General features: G+C 46.4%; 1 protein-coding gene across 1 annotated transcript; it reads left to right on the plus strand.

Moving 5' to 3' along the window:
- Nucleotides 1-2,719: 2,719 nt before the first annotated feature.
- On the plus strand, nt 2,720-14,652 carry LOC310643586 (uncharacterized protein; the record flags this gene model as incomplete). Its single annotated transcript, XM_083368060.1, has 4 exons — nt 2,720-2,908; nt 5,642-5,730; nt 6,653-7,000; nt 13,969-14,652. 4 exons carry the CDS (start codon nt 2,720-2,722, stop codon nt 14,012-14,014), a joined length of 672 nt encoding a protein of 223 aa, XP_083224186.1. The 3' UTR covers nt 14,015-14,652.
- Between the last annotated feature and the right edge of the window lie 3,578 nt (nt 14,653-18,230).

Here is an 18,230-nt window from a genome sequence, read left to right on the forward strand (position 1 = left end):
TCCATACGTCTGCAAATACGGAAAGTTGGCAGCCTAATTCCTCCTATCAAAGCCACCATCGTTGCGATGCAAAGTGACGTCCAAGTGCCGAGAGAACTGGTGATGCAGGCTCAGATGTCTGACAGGGTTCCAGGCGCACGGAAGCAAAAACTGCCTCTGCTTAAGCTACATCTGCAGAACGAACCGGGGCATCCAAATGGCCTTTGGGTCAGCAACGATGTCCAAATGAGGATGCCCGGAGCAACTTAGAACAGCAGATGGTGGCGAAGAGATGCTGAGTTCCCATGTCAGTTCTGGGTTTTACTTTCTCATTACACCTGGCAGCACTTTGTATTCCCAAATAGAAATAGGAATGGAATGGAAAATAGAGTAGAGTAGAGTAGAGTAGAATAGGGAATAGGGAATGGAATGGAATAAACAATAGAATGGAATAGAATAGAACACAACATGGAATAGAATAGAATAGAATAATGAAGAATAGAATAGAATAATGAAATGAATGGATTGAAGAATGGAATGGAATAGAATAGAACAGAATAATGAAATGAATGGAATAGAATAATGAAATGAATGTACACTAATCGGCATACGTTAAAGTGATATTTCATTGCATACACCTCAAAAAGGGTCACCCCTTCCAATTTCCACTACACAAAACAGATAAAATAACTACAAAATTACGCATATACCCAGATATATTATACGACATAGAGAAACAACAGTCTAGTTCAGTTTATGCACACGTGTGCATGGCGAGAAAAACGAATCTCACGCGTTTTATCAGACGGCGGTTAAAATGAGCGGGAAACCGAGAGGCATGGCACGGTTAACCGTGTTGGCGTCACTCGCTATGGCGGCCGCTAGAGATAGAAAGAGGACGTAAATGGAAGAGGCAGCCGTCTTTGGAGTGGTTATTTTATTAGCCTATGACAATCAGTTCTCATCTTGAAATATAAATGCAGAGAGCTCGACTTTCTTGAGAAATCTACCCTGCTAGGCAGGGTGGAAAGGAAAAAAACAAAAAACGCAGCAAGAGGAATGCGCTCAAGTAACCCCAGCCATGGGTCACCGTTGGGAGACTTAAGCCATGGAAAGATGGTCCTGGAGAAAACCTTACGCCTCGAGTCGTTTGTTTAAAAATAATAAAAGTGGGGTGTGAAGTAAATAAATAAACGTGGAGAAAAATCCAAGAGTCAGCGTTGACTTGATGGCCTGCAATCATTTTCTTTTTTAAATAATAATAATAAAATTAATAATAATAATAATAATAATAATAATAATAATAATAATAATAATAATAATAATAATAATAATAATAGTAATAATCAACTGCCAACGGAACTCCGGACTGCCCCCAACCTTCGTTCATTTCGCCGGGACCTAAAAACCTGGCTCTTTGAGCTATCTGGTCTGGACTGAGGGGTTTAATGTTTTTAAATTGTGATTTAATTTTTGCGGCTAGACTTAATTTTATTTTAATTTTATATTGGATTGTTTTTAAATTTTGCCTTGTAAACCGCCCTGAGTCCTTTGGGAATAGGGCGGTATATAAACTGAATAAATAATAATAATAATGATAATAATGATAATAATGATGATAATGATTAATAATAATAATAATAATAATAATAATAATAATAATAATAATAATAATAATAATAATAATAATAATAATAATAATAATAATAATAATGGACAGCCTACATAAAAATATTGTCAGGGATGAAAGGGATTCCTAGAAACCAGAGAAATCTTTTTTGGAAAAAATAAAAATAAAACTGCAATGGGTCTCACAATTGTTTCCAACCCCAGCCGTCAAAACGGGAAGAAACCTCTCCCAGCCTAAATCATATTCTAGAGAAAAATCGGAGCTATGGGATTGAACAGGGTTGATCGATAGAAAACTTTGAAACCGCTCCTCGGATGAACCAACCCTGGAATTAAAAAAATAATCTAAAATGATCCCTATTAGCAGGGGTAGGCAACCTCGGCTCTTTTATGACTCATGGACTTCAACTCCCAGAATTCCTGAGCCTACTTGGCTGGCTCAGGAATTCTGGGAGTTGAAGTCCATGAGTCATAAAAGAGCCGAGGTTGCCTACCCCTGCGTATTAGGGATTCATCGTCATCAGCCCCGCCCCGCCCCTTCACCACGCCCTCGATTCCCCGGGCTCCGATTGGAGCGAGGGCAGCAAGCCCCGCCCTGCCATTGCTAAGGCTCCCACCGAGTCCCCAGAGCCAAGAAAAGGGAGAGGTGCCTTCCTTTAATAAGGCAATCCCTTGAGATTTTCTTTTCGCCATCATTATTAACGACGATTCATTAGCTGCAGTCACCATTCTAGACGTGCCCCTTAATTCACAAGCCGCAATAGTTAATACGATAGCCATCTTCTTGCCAAAGATAAAATTTTTTAAAAAAAGAAGTCTTGAGTCGTTTCGCGTGATAAATAAATCGAGTTTTTGTCCGAACCGGCCGAGGCGCCTGCCTCCGCCAGGCCGCGCTGCATTTCCACCGGTCATCCTTCCCCTATGAGTAGTTACGCTAAGAAATAACCCCTCCGAAGGATGGTCGCCTCTTCCACTTAAGCCCTCTTCCTATCTCTAGGGGCCGCCATCTCGCGCGTGACGCCGAGGCGCTTCACGGCCAGGCGGTTGACTGCGCATGCGCCTCTCGTTTTCCCGCTCATTTTAACCGCCGCTCTGGCGCTGAGGCGAAAAGATGGAGGTGGCGGGTGACGACGACGATGGGGAGCAGCGGGGCCGAGCGAGCGGCTTCTCTCGGCCTCGAGAGCCCGTGGCGGGGGCGAAAGAAGCCCCTTCGGTTGCTAAGGACGGGCTCGGGGCCTTCCCTCCCCTCTCAGGCGCCCGTCGCTTTCCCGGTTGGGTAGGACAGGCGGCTGTTCAACGGGTGCGGTTTCCTTTCTCCCCCTGGAGGAACGTGCGGGGAGAAAGCCGTGAGAGGGGAGAAGGGCCCTCCGTCGCCGAAGAGCCCGGACGGCCCTTGGTCTGGAAGGGTGTCGCGGTGGGTGGGGGGGGCGCGTCTCCTCCCCGGGCCAGCGGGCTGGACTAGATGACCTCCCAGGGTCCCCTTCCGACTCTGAATTGTTCTCCCGAAACTGGGGAGGCGAGGCTTCCCTGGGGTGGCTTCACGGCCTTCACACGACAAGGGAAAAGAAGCTTTGAGGGTTTGGCGACACGAGGGATTGTGTGAATCCGGCTTGATTCCCGGGCAAAGACGAGGCCGGCCGGCCAGCCAATTGCCTGAAACGGGATTTTTGTTGGGGGGGTCGGGTGGGTTTTCTCCCGCCTGGGCAGCGGGTTGGACTAGATGAGCTCTGAGGTGATAGGAAGACAGATAGGATAGATAACCTTAATTGTCATTTTTTTTGTACTGTGGGCACACAGGCACACATTAAAAATGAAATTTAGTTGCTTGCCCTCAAAGTGTACACAACACACATTTAAACGTACTATATACAACATATGTCTAGTCCAGGGGTAGGCAACCTCGCTCTTTTATGACTCGTGGACTTCAACTCCCAGAATTCCTGAGCCAGCCATGCTGAGGTGAAAGGGAGAGGTTTCTAAGCTGAGCCATGCTGGCTCAGGAATTCTGGGAGTTTATTTATTTATTTATTTATTTATTTTATTACATTTATATACCACCCTATTCCCGAAGGACTCAGGGCGGTTTACAGGGTAATTAAAAACCAAAATACAAAAGTTAAAAACAAATTTTAAAAAAAATTATATATGTCCCTGCATAAATAAAACCCCAGTTAAAATAAAATTAATCCTTAGTTGAAGTCCACGAGTCATAAAAGAGCCAAGGTTGCCTACCCCTGGACTATATACTAAACCAGGGGTCTTCAAACTTCGCCCTTTTATGACTCGTGGACTTCAACTCCCAGAATTCCTGAGCCAGCCATGCTGAGGGGAAAGGGAGAGGTTTCTAAGCTGAGCCATGCTGGCTCAGGAATTCTGGGAGTTGAAGTCCACGACTCATAAAAGAGCCAAGATGGCCTACCCCTGGTCTAGACCTACACCCTTACATATAAGTATTAACTTAATATTTGCCTTCTAACTCCGTTCCTCTGAAACGTAAAAGAGTAAAATAAGGTTAAGCGTATCCGTAGAGGAGAATATTTGTCCTTCAGGGTTGAAATTGAAGGTACAGTTAGTCCTCATCTTGCAGCCATTCATTTGGTGACCAACGGCACCGAAAAGAGACTTATGACTGTTTCTCACGCTTACGACTGTTGCGCCATCCCTATGGTCACGAGATGAAAATTCAGACCCTTGGCAGCCGGTTCGCACTTAACGACGGTTGCGCTGTCCCAGAGTGATGCGATCATATTTTGCAAGCAACGGGGAAGCCAGATTCACTTAATAGCTTTACAACTGCAGTGATTCACTCAACAACTGTAGCCAGAAAGGTCGCAAAATGGGGCAAAGCACACTTTGCAATTCTCTTGTTTAGCCATGGAAATTTTGGGCTCCACTGCAGTCATAGGTTGAGGACTGGTAATGCTTGTTTAAATTCTTGTTGCATAGAACATCATGTTGCAGCTCTCTTCTCCCTTTTTTCCTTCCGGGCTGGCGCTCCAAATTGCTGCCTCCTTTTGTCGCTTCTCCAAAGACGATTCCCCTCTAGCCCAATTAACTGGATGGCCGCCTCACCTAATCCTAATTTTGTTCAAACTGGACAGTGTAGTTAGGCTGAATTACAGATAATCCTCGAGTTATGATCACAATTGAGTCCAAAATTTCTGTTCCTAAGTGAGACAGTTAAGTGAATTTTGACCCCTTTTATTACTTTTTTTTTGCCACATTTGTTGAGTGAATCACTGCAGTTGTTAAGTTAGTTACATGGTTGTTAAGTGAATCTGATTTCCCCATTGGCTTTCCTCATCAGAAGGTCAGAAGATGATTGCACGGACCTGGGACACTGAGGCAAAGCAGAGAGAAAACGGTATAATTGCCATCATGCAAGTACAATAAACGAGACTTCTTCCTACTTAAATTTATGCCATGTTAAACAAATTAATCTGTTTGATGTCATACAGTGCTCCATAGATAATAAACATGATAAATAACAGAATAACACAGTTGGAAGGGACCCTGGAGGTCTTCTACTCCAAACAGAGAGAGAGGTATCTTTGTACATACATTACCTTCACCATTCATGCTTCATTTTCCCCAAATGCACAAGTATCTAGATAAGGGTCTCTTGCAGATGTAATGGCATCTTAGTTGTGATACCACAGGAGGTATTACTAAGGACCGTCATCTTAACAAAACTATGGTAATTTCTAATTAGTTGGATATGAGATAGGTGGCAAATAAATTTCATAAACTTGTTCTTATGTTCGTTCTCCCTCCATGACAGAACTACATTTTCCTCTGCATTTGTACTGAAAACTGCAGTTTATTTAATCACACCGTTTCAAAAAATTTCTTCTTAGCTGAAGCTATTTAAACACAGATGGGCTTATATCTGCCAGTAAATATTATTTGCTATGTTTCTTTATCCTGCCAACAAGAGAGACTGCTGTGAACTGGCTTTCATATAATGAACTATGTTCTGTACTTTGAAATAAGGCATTCTTGCAAATCTACAATTGTTACTCTCCTTCCACAGCGAATGTTTATCCTTTCAGAGAAGGCTGTACCAAATGCACGTGTGCAATTTGTCAAAAAAACATTAGGAAACTACATTGCTGCTACAGGGTAAGATAAAAAGAAAAATTAAAGATCCTAGATGTCTTGATTTTACATTGCAGAAATGCAGTGTGTGGAATGAAAATTGTTTGTATCCTTGTTTATCTCCTTCCAAAGATATGCGTGTGAAAAATGTTATTATAATTCTTACAAACTTTACTTGCTTAAAGGCACAGTCTTAAATGTAATACTTGAGTTAGAACTCTTTAAACTGGATTCAGTATAAATCTGACATCAGAGAGACTAAACAGAAATAACAGGGGCTTTTATTTATATCCTGCTTTTATTATTTTTATAAATAACTCAAGGTTGGCAAACATAACTAATAATCCTTCCTCCTGTTTTCCCTATGATGACAACCTGTGAGGTGAATTGGGCTGCAAGATAGTGATGCAGCCTAAATCCCCCAGCTAGCTTTCATGCCTAAAGTAGACTAGAATTCACTGTCTCCAGGCGATAGATCCAAAGACACCCATCTGCCTTTCATGCCTAAGGCAGGACTAGAACTCACAGTCTCCGGGTGATTGGCCCAAAGTCATCCTGCCGATTTTCTTGCCTAAAGTGAGACTAGAACTCTGTCTCCCAGTTTTCAGCCTGGTGCCTCAACCACTAAACCAAATTGGGTTCTGATTTGACGTTCCCACAGTGATGTTAAATCTGCTGCCTTTTCGCTGTGATGTGGCCAAAGAACAACTTACGTATTCTGTGAACAGACTGTTAGAAAGGGCCTGATGTAGAGACGGGGAATCCCCTCGGCAGCAGTAATTAATACCCTTGGATTAATTACACGGTGATGCTTTCAAGGCGGCGGTTGCCGCTGCTGTTGTCAACAGTCTTGGAAATGTATTTCAGCCACGAGCCGATTGAAACGGGTACAGTTTCCACCTGACACTCGGTTGACCAAAAAACTATTTTTTCTTTTCTTTTCCAGGAGATTAATTCTGACCAGGCACCCCAAGAAAATGTCAGTGCCGATCGGGGCAAAAAAAGAATCGCGACCGCAGCCGGAACGGAGAATTTCCATCAAAAAGCTGAAGAGAAGAAAACAGATGAAACGGGTCAGCCTGCTCCCCCCAAGCCCCGGCGAGGACGTCCCCCCAAGTCTGAATCTCAGGGCGCCACCACGAAAAGTGCCGAAATGGGTAAATCCTCCGGAGGAGGACGGAAAAGGGCAGCCCCGGCTGCAGAAGCTCCGGGCGCCCTGGAGGCCAGCAATGCCAAAGCAGCAAGAGGCCACAAAGAAAACGGCACCAGCACAGAGGCAGATTGACCTGCAGAGGTAAAGGCTGGCTGGTTTGGCCTCCTTGGGGAAGAGGGGGCGGGGGCGTTCACCAATCACGTTCGAAGGCCACTAGCCCCCACCCCTTTAAGAGCCACTCTGGCCCATTCTGATATCAGATGGCAGAAGTTACCCAAGCCTGATCTGTTTTTTGCCTCCGTTCTTGAACAAAAAACACTGAATTTTTGCTTTTGGGTTTGGACTATGTTAAATGAGCTAAAAAAAACTAGGCCTTTTTTCTATTTTTGTCTCCTCTTATGGCTGCAAAAGTGAGACGTGAGATAGAAAACGAAACGTGTAAGAAATGCTTTTGGTAGGCAACAGCGCACTCCATTCGATGCGCCGAGAAATGGAGCCTTGCTGTACATTCAGGGTTTCTGGAGGAGGTGCTGCTTCTCTTACATTTATTTATTTATTTATTTACCTTTATTTATTTATTTATTTATTATTTATTTATTTATTTTTGGGACTTATATGCCGCCCTATCTCCCGAAGGACTCAGGGCGGCTAACAACAGTAAAAACAACAATACAAAAATTAAAAAAGAATTAAATAACAGCCCCAAAATAAATTAACTACACAGTTAAAAATTAAAACATTTTAAGAACCCATCGTCAATCCAGGTCAGCCTGATGGAAAAGGAAAGTTTTGAGGTCGCGGCGAAAGGACCGGAGGTCCGGGGCCATCCGAAGCTCAAGGGGGAGTTGGTTCCAAAGGACTGGCGCTCCCACAGAGAAGGCCCTCCCCCTGGGCGTCGCCAGCCGACATTGTCTCGCCGACGGCACCCTGAGGAGGCCCTCTCTGTGTGAGCGCACTGGGTGATGGGAGATCGTTCCTGGCAGCAGACGGTCCTGCAAATATCCCGGGCCTAAGCCACGTAGGGCTTTAAAGGTTGCTTCTGCATTTACACACCTGTTTTTCAAGTCTACCTCTCTCCATTAACTCCCAACCTCTTCTCGGCTGTGGAGGTTGAGGGCCTACTTGGGATACGATGGGGCAGCCTCTTCCCGGCTGTGGAGGTGGATCTCTCGGGACTGCGCTTGGGAGCTGCTCTTTGGGCGAGCTGCCAAGATAATGTTCAAGATAGGAATGAAGCAGAAAAGCAAAGAAGGCAGTCTGGTAGCAAAAAGTAGCAAAGGTTTATTGACGGATTTGCAAATACTGGTGCGCACGAGGCGGACCCAGATGAAAGCATGCAACAGGTTTTTTATACCCTTCCCCCCCCCCCCCCCCGACGCTCATCACTGTCCTGGTTTCTCCTATTCCAAAGCTGGGAAATACAGCCTCGTTATATTCGGGATTTCCGGAGAAGATGCTGCTTCTGTTCGCTTTTTCTCGCAATGGCAGTTTTTGGAGATTCAGAACGGGAGGAGGGAACCTCTTCCTGGGCTCGCTAGCTCCTCTCTTGAGTTTGATGTGTGTGAGCTGCAAAAAAAAAGAAGAGAAAAAATAATGGAACGGCTGGGAAGGAAGCTGGGTATCTTGCATAGGGGATCCCCTTCATTGGCTGCTGGCCGGGCAGAGACCAGGCTGCTGCCCTGGCGCTCTTAACCCGCCGCCTTCCCGGGCGCCATTCTTGAAATAGGAATAGGAATATAATGTACCTTCTGGTTCGCCTTCCTTACTTTTACGACAACCTTCTTTAGTCTTACAACAACCCATCTTCTTCGTGGTTAAGAAGAAGTGTAATGGCTGGAGCCGTGAAGGGCTGGTGGACAGTGAGGGACAGCAAAGCTTCCAATCGGCTGAAGGGAGCCGCCCACCGCAGGAGAGAATCCGAGCTGTGATTGGTCGCTAGGAGAGGGAAGGGGGAGGTTCCTTGTTTCCTGCCTTTTTTCCCCCCTCTGTGGGCCCTGTAGGCTGGGAGACAAGGCCAATAGTTTTATCTGGATTTTATGGGTCCCCTGCTGCTGGCCGGGCACCCCAGTTTTTGAGACTGAGGTTCCAGCTTCAAAACAGGAGGAGGGAACCTCTTCCTCGGCTTGCTAGCTCCTCTCTCGAGTTTGATGTGTCTGAGCTGAGAAAAGAAGAAGAGAAAAAATAATAGAACGGCTGGGAAGGAAGCTGGGTATCTTGCATACGGGGTCCCCTTCATTGGCTGCTGGCCGGGCAGAGACCAGGCTGCTGCCCTGGCGCTCTAACCCACGGCCTTCCCGGGCGCCATTCTTGAAATAGGAACAGGAATATAATGTACCTTCTGGTTGGCCTTCCTTACTTTTACGACAACCTTCTTTAGTCTTACAACAACCCATCTTCTTCGTGGTTAAGAAGAAGTGTAATGGCTGGAGCCGTGAAGGGCTGGTGGACAGTGAGGGACAGCAAAGCTTCCAATCGGCTGAAGGGAGCCGCCCACCGCAGGAGAGAATCCGAGCTGTGATTGGTCGCTAGGAGAGGGAAGGGGGAGGTTCCTTGTTTCCTGCCTTTTTTCCCTCTGTGGGCCCTGTAGGCTGGGAGACAAGGCCAATAGTTTTATCTGGATTTTATGGGTCTCCTGCTGCTGGCCGGGCACCCCAGTTTTTGAGACTCAGGTTCCAGCTTCAAAACAGGAGGAGGGAACCTCTTCCTCGGCTTGCTAGCTCCACTCTCGAGTTTGATGTGTCTGAGCTGAGAAAAGAAGAAGAGAAAAAATAATAGAACGGTTGGGAAGGAAGCTGGGTATCTTGCATAGGAGGTCTCCTCGGGTTTACACATAATCCCCCCCCAAATAAATTTGTTGGGTCGGGACAAGGAAAAGGGAACTTCAGCTTCGCATGTTTCTCCAGCCTCTCCAGTAGGAAGGGGGCTGGATTTGGGCAAGGGAATGCCTGCTTTAGGCGGAAATGAAAAAGCAAAATATACAGGATTTTTTAAAAAATGGACTAAGGGGATGATAGTAGTAATTTAATTTAATTTGGGAAAACCAAGGTACTTTCAATTGTAAAAAAAAAGAAAAAAAATCCTTAAAGCAGGGGTCTTCAAACGCCCTTTTATGACTTGTGGACTTCAGCTCCCAGAATTCCTCAGCCAGGCACACAATTCTGGGAGCTAAAGTCCACAAGTCATAAAAGGGCCACGTTTGAAGACCCCTGCCTTAAAAGAACTATTTTCTTGAGAACTTAAGTTGCTACTGAGTATATGAATGTTTCTAGCTTTAAATGGAAAGAGTATTTTACTATCATTGTGGATGTGTGCTATTGTGTAGTGGTTTCTGGAACGCATGAAGGACGCCAGGCACAGGAGTACAGCATAACCGTCTTTCATTAGGTGGTAGCTTGAGTGAGCAAAAGGTGTTACCTGAGCCCTACTTATACCTGGCCAGGTGTGCTCCCAGCCAATCAATTTAAACCTGGATTTCCCGCCGAAACGCTGCCCCTGGTCACAGCAGTTTCGGTGCAGCGCCACCTGGTGGTATCGGTTGAGCTGTTGTTAAATAGCGTTATCAACCCCATACATAACATGTGCATATTGTAATTTTATGTTTGAAGTAACAAAAATAAGCTGACTTAATTATGCTGTTTTGACGCTCTATAAGAATAACCCGTAGAAAGCAATGTTCCTTTCTGTTTCTTCACTTTGCCTGTGTTTACTAGCCTCCAATTAAAAGCTGGAGGCTGAGAGGAAAACAAAGGGGGGAGAAGAGACTCTTGAATCTCTCTGCACTCTGTAGCCTATTCTGAGCTTTTTGCAACTGCTAAATATTTCTTCCCTCTAAATCTCTTTAATGAAAACTTAAGCTACGAGGAATAATCTTCCCACCTTGGCTTGCCTGGCCAGCAAGACCAGTGTGGAGAGATTTTTTCCCCTTTTTCTTTCTATAGGAAGTCAGCAACGCCCCCCCCCCCAAGAGAATGAAATATTTTGGGGAATATTAAAAAGAGGCAGGATAGAATATTTCCCCTAAAGGAGAAATGGAGAAAAAAAATAACCTTAACAAAGAAAGCTGCCCCAGTCTTCCTGCTAGAGCACAGGTCGGCAACCCGCGGCTCCGGAGCCGCATGCAGCTCTTTGAGCCGTCCCATGCGGCTGCCAGGCCTCCTCCCTCTGCCATGTTTACTTTTGGGGGGGGAAAAAGTGGCACTAAAAAAACTTAATCAATTTAAACTTCTCACAAAAAAACGTGAAAAGTTTAAATTGATTGGTTGGTTTGTGGGACCGCCCACAAACCGTTTGTGGGCTACCCACAAACCTCTTTGTTTTTTTAACTGCACTTGGTAGAGTGGAGGAAGAGACGGGAGAACTAAAAGGTGAGTAGATCTGCTTCCTTCCCCCCCCCCTTCCTTCTCGTCCTTTTGGGGCTCCCACCTTTTTGTGTGTATGACGGAACCGGTTCTGAGTGGCTCCTTTGCTGTTTTGGGTTGCTGACCTCTGTGCTAGAGAAAACTTGAAGAGCTTGAAGTCTTTAGAAATGGAGATATTTTTTTTAATCCATTCAGAAAGACTTGGGCCCCGCTGTTCATAAGCAAAACGCCTTCAGCCATAGCTCCCAGAGAAGGCTGGAGCTGATGGGGTTAGAAAAACAAAGACTCCTTAAACCTACATTCCCCACCCAGCTCCAAGGATGGGACCAGACCTCCAACCCACAATGGGAGTCAGGCAACAATCATTAGAATACCCAAAGGGCACACTTAAGCATAGGTCAAATCCAATTAAATAAATAAAGTACATTTCAGCAGGCATCTCAAAGCCCCTCTCAACTCCATTTGGTCAGCTGTCCCAAAACTGCATGCTGTTGCTGGAACCTTCTTTCGTAAGCACCCTCCATTTTATTCCCGGCTTGGAACTGGACCTTATTTTTCTTTAAACGCTTCCTTTTCTTATCCCTTCCCCCAAGAAATGGATTCTTGAATTCTTCTCTTGAGTGTCTTGGTCAAATACAGTTTCTTATCTGCAATTTGTCTTGTCAGTGCTGGAAGGACAGTCCGGTAGATAATTTAATCAGTCCTAAATTTCGACAGCTGATTTTCCTGCATTAAGTCCTGGTTAACTTACTTTTTTTTCTTATCGCTTAATGCTAATTAAGAGGAAGAAACTGCAAACCCACAACCCAGGCAAAGCCTGTTTCCCAACTCGATTGCAAAAGTGTATTTAAAAGTAACACGAGCCCCATTCTCTCTTCGTGTTTGTAAACTGCGTTATAAGAGATGAGCGAAATGTATGGATAAGCATAGCTGCCACCTTTACAGCCTTGATTTTCATAAGCGTATATGCTTGTAAGAAAGTTAATGATTTAAGAAGGGGAGTTTGAGAAAGGAATGGTCAAAATGAAGGAAGGAAAAGCTTATAAGTTGTAAGCTTAAGAAATGTGATTCAGAATATCTGAAGCTAGCATATGTCGTCGTAGCGAAATGTAAGTGATTTTTGCATTTTAACTTGGATATATCCTTAATAACGCTTTTGGAACTACAGAATGAAAAGTAGGTGTTGCTAAATGTGTGCTAAGCTTGTTTTCTTTTTTCTCAAACCCAAGGGGAAAAAAAAGGGTAAACAGATTTGTGATGGGAGCCAGTTTGGTTTAAGCCACCAACCTAGAAAGTAAAAGAACGTGAGTTCAAGTCCTACCTTAGCCATGAAAGCGGGCTGGCTGACTTTGGGCAAGTCATTTTCTCTCAATCATAGGGGGAAAGGCACATATTTGCTTTCCCGGCTGTTACTGCTTAATCTCTGTCGTGTTCCCTAATCTGCTGTGCTGCCTCTCTCAATAATCCCATCACAGGAATATTTCAGCATCGTTGACTCCACGTGGGCCAGTAAGAAAAAATAAAACGTAAAGGTGTGTGACTTTTTCCCCCTTTTACCCATATTTTAACTTGAAAAGAATCCTAAAATAGGACCTGTGGGTTTCATTTTTGTCCCTCAACACGGCCTCTGGGAAGGGTAAAAATGTACCTGCCCAACTTTGCAAGACCTTATTTTGAGTAATTATTAAGAATTGGGGAAATATTACAGACACCGTACAGTTCAAGTGAAGGAACAGTTCAGCTCTTGCCTTGGAATACAGGTGAATGCAAATAGTCCTGCCTTATTATGGGGTGGCCCAAATTAGTTACAGCACTGATCTTTTTTTTTTTAAAGTATTCTTTCTAACAGCTCATGGGTGGCCTGCTGACCACGGGAGTGGAAGCCACTTTGAAATTAAGCCGTCTTTGAGCCTCGGTCAGTGGTTTGTTGATCCTCACCCAGTCTATGCCTAGCAAGAAAACCTTTCCGCAGGAGAGAAGGTTTGCACACCCGTGTGGGAAGTTAAGAACTTGCTTTCCAGCTGGTGGATATAATTGCAACCTACCGAAATAGATCTGGGGGAAAAAAGTGCCCAACAATATCAGTACGGAGCCCGAATGGGCAACCAGGAACAGACTCGGCACTTACTAGCTGTAGATATTGATAAAAGGACACCCTCTCCTCACTCCCAAGAATAGATATCCTGGCAAATACAGGAAGATCCTAATGCAAACTAATCTGAATCAGTGATAACCTGAGGCTAAGTGAACAAACACTTCACAAACACTGGCCACAGGGAATGCAGAATGGGCTAACAGCAATTAAAATTGATAAGAATTAGAACAGAAGCACCAGGAGGTACACAACAATAGAGTCATTAACTCTAGGTCCTCCCCCTGGAGCAGATATTAACACCTTTTTGAGAAAGAAATTAACCCAACAAATCAGAAAAGACCAATTCAAACTGACAAATTAGAAATGACAATTTTGGAAACCATAAGAACTCACACTTGGGGATCATTCTGCCTAGCTAGCCGGGGATTTACGCTAAATTGTCACTCAACCTTAAATCTCCTTGATTAAAACCTATCTTTCCGGTAGCTGGCTTCACGTCCTATCTGTTCTCTCCTGCGCTGCTTGTGAGACTCCTGTCCGGAAGAGCCCGGATGGGGGGGGGGAATTCCTCCCAACAATATAAAGCAAGCGTTACAAGGAACCCCGGCTCCCCCACAGTAACGCTAACAATTGTCTTTTGACTCTGTTGACTTCAGTACGAGAAACCAGAGTCACTTCAGGAAGAGTTTTCCAAGCTACTGAAAATTTAAAATAGCGCTGGACCTGGGCTAGGTTTCACCAATCAAACAGACTGCACCTCTTCTTGCCCATTCCCCACAGATGCCAAGACCAGCTCACCAGCAATAGAATTGATTGGATTTATACTGGGACTAATGCGGGGGGGGGGGGAAATATTCATCTGTATACTTGTAATTTTTTGACATCTTCTAATAGAAGCTGTGCCGTGTACCCGCAATGCATCTGGGCAAGACAAGGCCTTAAACGGACCCCCCTCCTTCAAGTGAAACTCCAGGAAAACTCGCGGAAGACTGGGCGTGTCAGATTGTGAGGGTTGTCACTTGTTGGGAGAATCGGCCTTGTATTGACCCTTTCAAACTCTTTTCTTTCCTCCCGGAATAATTTCTCAACTCCATAGAAATTAGGATTGCACAGTTTAAAGCGCTCCATCGTTATTTTCCCTTTTGTATCCAAATGTATTCTCTATGCTGTCTCCCTCCATCCCTTAAATTTTTAACAGAATTCACAAACGATCTGAGAATCGGTGTCTCCAAGTTAATCAAATGAGCGGCTAACCCTAGAGAAATCGGCTGCCGTTTCTCTGCAGCCTGCCCCTAAATGCAAACCGTTTTCCTTTTAAGGAATAAATATTTATTTCCTCACAGCTGTCTGGATCTCATTTTTATTTCCTCTTGGGCAACCCAGGCTGGAGTTGGAACCCCAGATCTAGGTGAATCATGGCAGATGTTAGTTTAGTCACACGGTTGTTAAGTGAAACTGGCTTCTCCATTGACTTTGCTTGCCAGACGGTCGCAAAAAGCGGTGATCTGGCCTCCGGGGCACCACAACCATCATAAATATGAGTTAGTCACCAAGCGTCTGAGTTTTGATTGTGTGACCACGGGGATGCTACAAAGGTGGCAAGTGTGAACCCCGTTTCTAAGATGTTTCAGTTCCATTGTAACTGAACGGTCGCTAAACCGTTGTTAGTTTAAGGGCAGGGGTCTTCAAACTTGGCCCTTTTGTGACTTGTGGACTTCAAGGAATTCTGGGAGTTCAAGTCCACAAGTCACAAAAGGGCCAAGTTTGAAGACCCCTGGTTGTTAAGGGCTACTGGTCCTGTTCGGAAGGCAAGGGCGCCCCACATTTGAATGCAGGAGAAGCAACTGTAGCAGAAAGACTATTTATTTATTTTAATTCCATTTATATCCCGCCCTTCTCCGAAGACTCAGGGCGGCTTACAAGCTTAGCAGTAGCCTTCATTCTATGTATATGCCTGCTTGTTAGGGCTTTCACACACACACACACCCAAGCGGCATTATTACAAAGTCAGCTTAATTGCCCCCAACAATCTGGGTCCTCATTTAACCTACCTCGGAAGGATGAGTCAACCTTGAGCCTGGTGGGACGCGAACCTGCACTAATTGCAGGCAGCTGGTGTTACTTAAGGAGGCATTAGCCCTCTGCTCCACCAAGACCCTCTCCTGCCAGAGCAGCCCAATGCTCTGTGGGCAGAACAGCCAGAATAAGTGAATCTATTTGTGCATTTTATTTATTTACTACATCTCACTCCTGCATCTCTGGCCGGATACCTTCAGGTTCCAGAAACTAACCTCAAAGACGTCCACCCCAGTTGTCATTACTGCCAGGGTTACCCGAGCACAATTATGCCCAAAATTGCTGCTGCTAAGGCAGACGAGTGAGTTTTGCCCCGTTTTGCGACTTTCCTTGCCACGGTTAAGCGAATCACTGCAGTTAAGTTGGTCACACAGTTACGTGAATCCGGCCGACTGTAAGGAGGTAGCATAAGGGGATCACGTGACCCGGGGACACTGCAGCCATCGTAAATGTGAGCCGGTTGCGAAGGATCTGAATTTTGGTCACCTAACCTCAAATGATGTATCAAGTACCTTTTTTATAGCGCCATTGTAACTGAACGGTCAGCAAAGGAGCCGTCGTAAGTCGAGGACCACCTATATCTGCAGCGATGCTCTGCAGACACGCATTTGGGGTCTCATCTGGACGCATGTCCAACTGGTGTTGGTTTAGGGCAGGGGTCTTCAAACTTGGTCCTTTTATGACATGTGGACTTCAACTCCCAGAATTCCTCAGGCAGAGTGCCTGGCTGAGGAATTCTGGGAGTTGAAGTCCACAGGTCATAAAAGGGCCAAGTTTGAAGACCTGGTTTAGGGTCAAGGCACTCTTTTCCACCACAGACACACACACACCCAAAGTAGCGCCCCGTCGGGGGTGCGGAAAGTGTGGCAGCCCACCTGACATTGGGCCGGGGTCTTCAGGGGCTTGGACTTCAAAACCCATCAGCCCACAGTGCTGGCTGGGCCTGCCTGGCCAAAGAGGCTTCGCACGACGCTACCCGGAAGCGGACGAGCCGGCCGAGAACGTCGAGAAGAAAAGCAAGTCGCCTGGGAGGCGGGCTCTTCGTCGCCGTGGCAACCGCGACCGCCTTCCGTAAGGGGCACGTGACACCCCCCCGGCACCGCCCCCCTCTGCTTGCCCTCGCCAGTCTAGGCCGGACGGCGCATGCGCCGACCCGCCCCCCCCACCCGTCTGGGCCGAGGGACGGGCAACTCGGTAGGAAACCGGAAGCGAGCGTTTCCCGAACCCGGAAGTCCTCGTGAGGCAATGCGGCCGGCGGCTTCAGCCGGGAGGGACGGTGAGGAGATAATAATAATAATAATAATTTTATTTATATGGGGTGAGGCGTAGGAAAGGGGCCGGGGTCCCGCCCGCAAGGAAGGGGAGGCCTCACCATCTCGCCTCCTGCAGCTGGCGGGTGTTGTAATCCGGCCCGGTCTCGGGTTTCCTGGTCAGACTAGAAGACCTCTTCAGGTCCCTTGCAACTCTGCCATTCCGCTCAGCTCTTCCGGCCGCCTCGGCCTGGGAAGCTTGCGAGCGGTGAGCAGAGGGGCTTCTCCTCCCTCTCCCCCCATTAGAAGGAAGGAAGGAAAGACGTCGAGGGTGGCAGTGGGGGCGGCGGGGTGGATTTGCCCCATTTCTCCCTCCGTCACGAGGCCAAGGAGAAACGGGGAAGGGGCCCAGGGAGGCTGGTGGGCTGGCTGCTGTTGCGCTTGAGGAGGAATCCATCCACCAATCAATCAGGAAAAAACTGGAAGGGACCTTGGAGGTCTTCCAGTCCAACCCCCTGCTCAAGGAGGAGACCCTATAACTAGGGGTAGGCAACCTTGGCTCTTTTAGGACTCGTGGACTTCAACTCCCAGAATTCCTTAGACAGCATGGGGAAAACTTTGGCCCCTTCATGATTTGTGGACTTCAACTCCCAGAATTCCTCAGACAGCATGGGGGAACTGTGGCCCCGTAAGGACTTGTGGACTTCAACTCCCAGAAATCCTAAGCCAGCATGGCGGAAACTTTGGCCCCTTGATGATTTGTGGACTTCAACTCCCAGAATTCCTCAGCCAGTATGAGGGAACTATGGCCCCTTCATGACTGGTGGACTTCAACTCCCAGAATTCCTCAGCATGAGGGAACTATGGCCCCTTCATGACTGGTGGACTTCAACTCCCAGAATTCCTCAGCCAGCATGAGGGAACTATGGCCCCTTTGTGACTGGTGGACATCAACTCCCAGAAATCCTGCACCAGCATGGCTCAGCTTGGAAACAGCGTGGCTGGCTCAGGAATTCTGGGAGTTGAAGTCCACGAGTTATAAGAGAGCCAAGGTTGCCCGTCCCTGCCCTAGACCATTTCAGGAAGATGGCAGGCAGTGTGGCCTAGTAGTCAGGGCGATTAGTGGCACCCTAGAGAGGCAAGTCTCGCCCAGCCTCAGCTTTGGAAACTCCTGGGATGACCCTCGCACAGGGAGGAGGGACTGCTGGGCGGCCCTTCTTGAACCCCAGTAGTAAAGGTAACATAAGCTGGCAGATAAAGACACCCCCCCAACCCGCCCGCCCCTGAGAAAGGAACATACGGTTTGAATTAGATAGTATAAGCTACTCCGCCACCATCTTTGCTGCAGCTGCTGAGGGCGTGGGGTCCTGTGCAGGGGATTGAACGCCCTGGATTTACTTTTGTCGTTTTGTAAGTGGAAAAGGGGTGCACAGGTAATTCTTGACTTAAGGACAATCCAAAGTTACAACAGCACCGGAAAAAGTAAAAAGTAAAAAAAAAAGGACCGTTTTTCACGGTTAACGACCACTGCAGCACACACACACACACACACACACACACACACACACACACACACCTCCCCATGGTCCCGT

This window comes from Vipera ursinii (genome assembly GCF_947247035.1).
Source record: "Vipera ursinii genome assembly, chromosome: 7".
Classification (NCBI taxonomy): Eukaryota; Metazoa; Chordata; class Lepidosauria; order Squamata; family Viperidae; genus Vipera; species Vipera ursinii.